This window comes from Protobothrops mucrosquamatus, unplaced genomic scaffold (genome assembly GCF_001527695.2).
Source record: "Protobothrops mucrosquamatus isolate PMUCROS unplaced genomic scaffold, P.Mucros_1.0 scaffold3365, whole genome shotgun sequence".
NCBI classification, from domain to species: domain Eukaryota; kingdom Metazoa; phylum Chordata; class Lepidosauria; order Squamata; family Viperidae; genus Protobothrops; species Protobothrops mucrosquamatus.
In genome coordinates, this window is record NW_015389350.1 from 68063 (window position 1) to 72897 (window position 4835).

At 49.6% G+C, this 4835-nt stretch overlaps 1 protein-coding gene across 1 annotated transcript in view; it reads left to right on the top strand.

Moving 5' to 3' along the window:
- Positions 1–4835, top strand: part of EPG5 (ectopic P-granules autophagy protein 5 homolog) — a gene marked incomplete at its 5' end in the record, with an annotated part of 79441 nt that overhangs the window by 67785 nt on the left and 6821 nt on the right. The window contains 3 exons of the mRNA XM_029286342.1: positions 321–465; positions 1747–1989; positions 3544–3763. Coding sequence (XP_029142175.1) covers positions 321–465; positions 1747–1989; positions 3544–3763 — 608 coding nt within the window. The remainder of the gene's footprint in view (positions 1–320; positions 466–1746; positions 1990–3543; positions 3764–4835) is intronic.

Below are 4835 nucleotides of genomic sequence, written 5' to 3' on the forward strand. Positions count from 1 at the left end.
TCCTTCCTTCCTTCCTTCCTTCCTTCCTTCCTTCCTTCCTCTTCCACTGTCTCCTTTCCTCCCTCCTTCATTCTTTCATGCTCTACTTCTTTTTCCTCCCTCCCTCTCTCCCTCCCTCCCTCCCTCCCTCCCTTCCTTCCTTCCTTCCTCTCTCTTTTACCCTTCCTTCCTTCCTTTCTTTTTCTTTCTTCCTTCCTCCTGTCTTTCCTTCCTTCCTCCCTCCCTCCCTCCCTTCCTTCCTCCTTTCCCCCACCCACCGATTCTGTTGGAGTGAGGACAGAGGGAGGGAGTGCCGTTCCTTGTCTGTCTTCTGTCTCTAGGATGCCAGCCTGAAGTGCCAAGCCTTCATCCGCCAGATTGTCCGCTTCCTTGGTCTTCTGGAACAAAATGGGACAATTGCTCCAGCAGTCCTGGAGCAGGAGTTTTCAAAACTGCTGGAGGATATCGCCCTCTTTAGTCCTCCAGGTGAGCGCCAAGAAAACTCAGCTTGAGTGGGGTGAGAGTTGGGCAGAGGGACGGCACCGAGTCCGTGGTTTGATCTTCCTGTCTGGAAATTCCGATCTGTTGCTTGACCAGGGTTCCTCTCCCTGTTCGCTTAGAAAGGCCATGAATGGACCACTGGTCTTGTACCAAGTGGTGGAGCACCAGCTGAGTTGCCCCATCCCTGTTGGGCTCTCTGCTTCTCCTCTTGTAGCTAACATCTGGAGAGCAGTAGTAATATGGATCAACTTTTGTCAGAGCACGCACAGTCTTATTGCACGAGATAACCCAGGAGTAAACACAGTAAACAGCGGTCTATATTAAATGGTGGTTTATCTTACACTGTCTACAATATCATACACTAGGAACAATATACATACACGTAATATAGCAGGATCCAACACATCACACAGCAGGAAAATGGAAGAGAGAGAGCGCACATCAGTGGAGCCTTCCCTTTTATACAGAGGCTCTTAAAGAGACACAGACCCTGCTGAGTCCTTCCCATCATTACATCATACATCTTACATTACATTAGACGGCTAGCTGTTCAATCATTACCTTGACAACTTTAGACATAATTTGGAACTCCACCAAGGCTACCTTGTGGCCTTCGTATAAGGGAAGAAGTGGCAGACCCTGGGAGTGGAGTCAAAAGAGGAATAGGCCTAGAATCTCTACGTAGCCACCAATAGTCATACGTCCAACCCCTCTTGAATTCCGTTGACCCTCATCTAATACCAAGATAGCGCTAACCACTAGTTGAGTAGTTTCTTCCACAGTTCACCTGTTCTTTCATGCCCGACACCTGCTGAGCAGTGAAGCTTTATCTCCCAACCATTCTAAAGATGGCCTCTGCTTCATGCAGGTCTTTAGCCTGTGACTCAAGAGCAGGGGTCATCAAACTTGGCCCTTTTATGACTGGTGGACTTCAACTCCCAGGATTCCTCAGTCGGCCATTTTGATGAAACTGCGGGCTTGGATCCAGACCAGGGATTTTTCAAACTTGGCCCTTTTATGACTGGTGGAATTCAACTCCCAGGATTCCTCAGTCGGCCATTTTGATGAAACTGTGGGCTTGGATCCAGACCAGGGGTCTTCAAACGTGGCCCTTTTATGACGGGTGGACTTCAACTCCCAGAATTCCTCAGCCAGGCACGCCTGGCTGAGGAATTCTGGGAGTTGAAGTCCACCCGTCATAAAAGGGCCACGTTTGAAGACTCTTGGCTCAAGAGCTTTACAATAGTTTTTATCTTTGCTTTGCAGGTGCCGACGTCCAGCTTCGCAGTCTGTCCTTAAGCAGCCTCTTTGCCGAAGCCCTGATGGTGATCAACAACGCCAGTGCTGCCTCGGCAGGATCCCTCCTGGCTTGTCTCTGCCGCTGGATTGACAGCACAGTGCGTGGCTTAGGGGTAATGCCGCTCTTAAGAGCCTCTTGTCAAAGTTTGGCATCTGTCCAACACATGGCCATGACGATGGAGGCTTGTGTCACCGCCTACTTTAACGAAGGTGAGAAGTTGTTTCATTCCTGCATGCCGGGACTTCCAAATTGGTTCTCTGTCTTTTCTTTTTTCCCTATGGGACCGGTCTTATTTTTCCCATATTATTATCCTTAAGATTGTGATCATTTCTGACAAGTTAGTAAAACTGTAGTAACAGAGGTCCCCAACCTTTTGGGCACCAGGGACCGGTTCCGTGGACAGAGGTTTTTCCGCGGACCAGAGGGTGCGTGTTTTTGTGTGCTGCCTGCATCCCGCGGATGGGGCTTTGCTTGTTTGTGCGGACCAGTTGCTGACGTGCCGTGGCCTGGTACTGGGGACCCTTTTTCTAGTCCAACCCCCTGCTCAAGCAGGAGACCCTAAACCGGAGGTCCCCAACCTTTTGGGCACCAGGGACCGGTTCCGTGGAGAGACGTTTTTCCACGGAGCAGAGGGGGCGTGGTTTTGTATGTTGCCTGCATCCCATGGATGGGGCTTTGCTTGTTTGTGTTGACCGGTTGCTAGCATGCCAAAGCCCGGTACCGGTCCACAGACCGGGGGTTGGGGACCCTTGTTCTAGTCCAACCCCCTGCTCAAGCAGGAGAGTCTAAACCAAAGGTCCCCAACCTTTTGGGTACCAGGGACCGGTTCCGTGGACAGAGGTTTTTTCCATGGATCGGAGGGTGCGTAGTTTTGTCTGCTGCCTGCATCCCACGGATGGGGCTTTGTGTCAACACTGCAACAAATGGAACTGAAGCCATTTTCACTTTGTTTCCGGTTGCCACATATTTAGGAGGGGAGGAGGAGGGAAGTGTAGTTTTAAGTTAGCCCTAACAATTCTTAGCTATGGGAACCAAGGTCATTACTGATTACATTTTGGCCGGCTGGAGTCTTAGGAGGAGCACCCGCCTTTAGTAACAATTGGGGAGTGTGATCTAGGACATCTAATTGGCGTGGGAATCACAACTTTTGAAACTTTGTAACCAGGGGGAGGGGAATTCTATGGGGCGGGTATATAAGCCTAAATGCCATTGCTATTGTTAAATGCTATTACACAGTTGATTGCTATGATTATTATCATTGCGTAGATGATATAACAACAACAACAACAACAATATAATAATAACAACAACAATAATAATAATAATAATGATGATGATGATGTTGGAAGGGACCTTGGTGGTCTTCTAGTCCAAACCCTGCTCAGGCAGAAAACCTTATACTATTTGAATCAATCAATCAATCAATCAATCAATCAATCAATCAATCAATCAATCAATCAATCAGAATAGAGCTGGAAGGGAGCTTGGAGGTCTTCTAGTCCAACCCCTGCTCAGGCAGAAAATCCTATACTATTTCAATCAACCAACCAACCAATCAATCAGAATAGAGCTGGAAGGGGCTTTGGAGGTCATCTAGTCCGACCCCCTGCTCAAACAGGAAACCCTCCACCATTTCAGACAAATGGCTATCCCGTCTCTCCTTAAAAACGTCCAGGGTACCCTGGCGCGAAGTTAAGTCTAACAGCTTCTCTTTTCTTCTTCTCCTCCTCCTCACCGTCCTCCCCCCCTTTCGTGGGACGAAGACCCTCCTCTCAACCAAGACTTGGGCTGGGGACCCATTGTGGCCTCCCTGCAGGTTCCAGAACTGGCAGCCGAAGACTTCCTGCAAGCGTCCCTGTCGTCGGGAGGCTACCTCACCCTCTATGTTTACACACTGCAGCAGCTGAAGGCCGAGCGGACGCCGAGCAACGAGATGAGGGCGCTCTTAACTTTGAGCAAGTGGTCGGAACAGGTGTTTCCCAGGTAGGCCCAGGGAGGGCGTAAAGCTCCGCGAATCGGCAGGGTTCTTCTCCACCGACCTTCTCGATGGCCGACACAATGTCCTTTCTCTCTCTCTTTTTTTTTTTCCATCTGCCCTTCCGTCGCTTCCCTTTGAATTTACCTACAGGCAGCAGCGGAACGATTTGTTTATTTTAACATCCGGCCGTTATCGTTTTTATTTTTTAAAAAAACCCAAGGGGGCAGTCCTCGTCTTACAACCCTTCGTTTAGTGACCGTTCAAAGTTTGCAACGGCGCTGAGCACAAAGTGACCGTTTTTTTCACACTTGCAATGGTAAAATTCGGACGCTTGGCAAAATTCGAACTCTTGACGGTGTATGACGGTGGCGGTGTCCCGGGATCCTGGGATCCCCTTTTGCGGCCTTCCGACAAGCAGAGTCCATGGGGGAAGCCGGATTAACTGAACGACCGTGTTACTCACTTAACAACCACAGTGATTCAGTTAACAACTGTGGTAGGGAAGGTCGTAAAACGGGGCAAAATTCACTGAACGAATGTTTCGCTTGGCAAGATCAATTTTGTGCTCAGTTGTGGTTGTAAGACGAGGACTACCTGTGTTTAATATTCCTTCCTCCTCCTATTTTCCCTATAACAACATCCCTGTGAGGTTGGTTGGGTTGAGAGACAGGGACTGGCCCAAACTCACCCAGCTGACTTTCATGCCTAAGGTGGGACTAGAACTCACCGTCTCCTGATGATTGGCCCAAAGTTACCCGACTGGCTTTCATGCCTAAGGCGGGACTAGAACTCACCATCTCCCGGTGATTGGCCCAAAGTCACTTAGTTGGCTTTCATGCCTAAGGCGGGACTAGAACTCACCGTCTCCTGGTGACTGGCCCAAAGTCACCCAGTTGGCTTTCATGCCTAAGGTGGGACTAGAACTCACCGTCTCCTGGTGATTGGCCCAACTCACCCAGATGGCTTTCATGCCTAAGGCGGGACTAGAACTCTCCGTCTCCTGGTGATTGGCCCAAATTCACCCAGTTGGCTTTCATGCCTAAGGCGGGACTAGAACTCTCCGTCTCCTGGTGATTG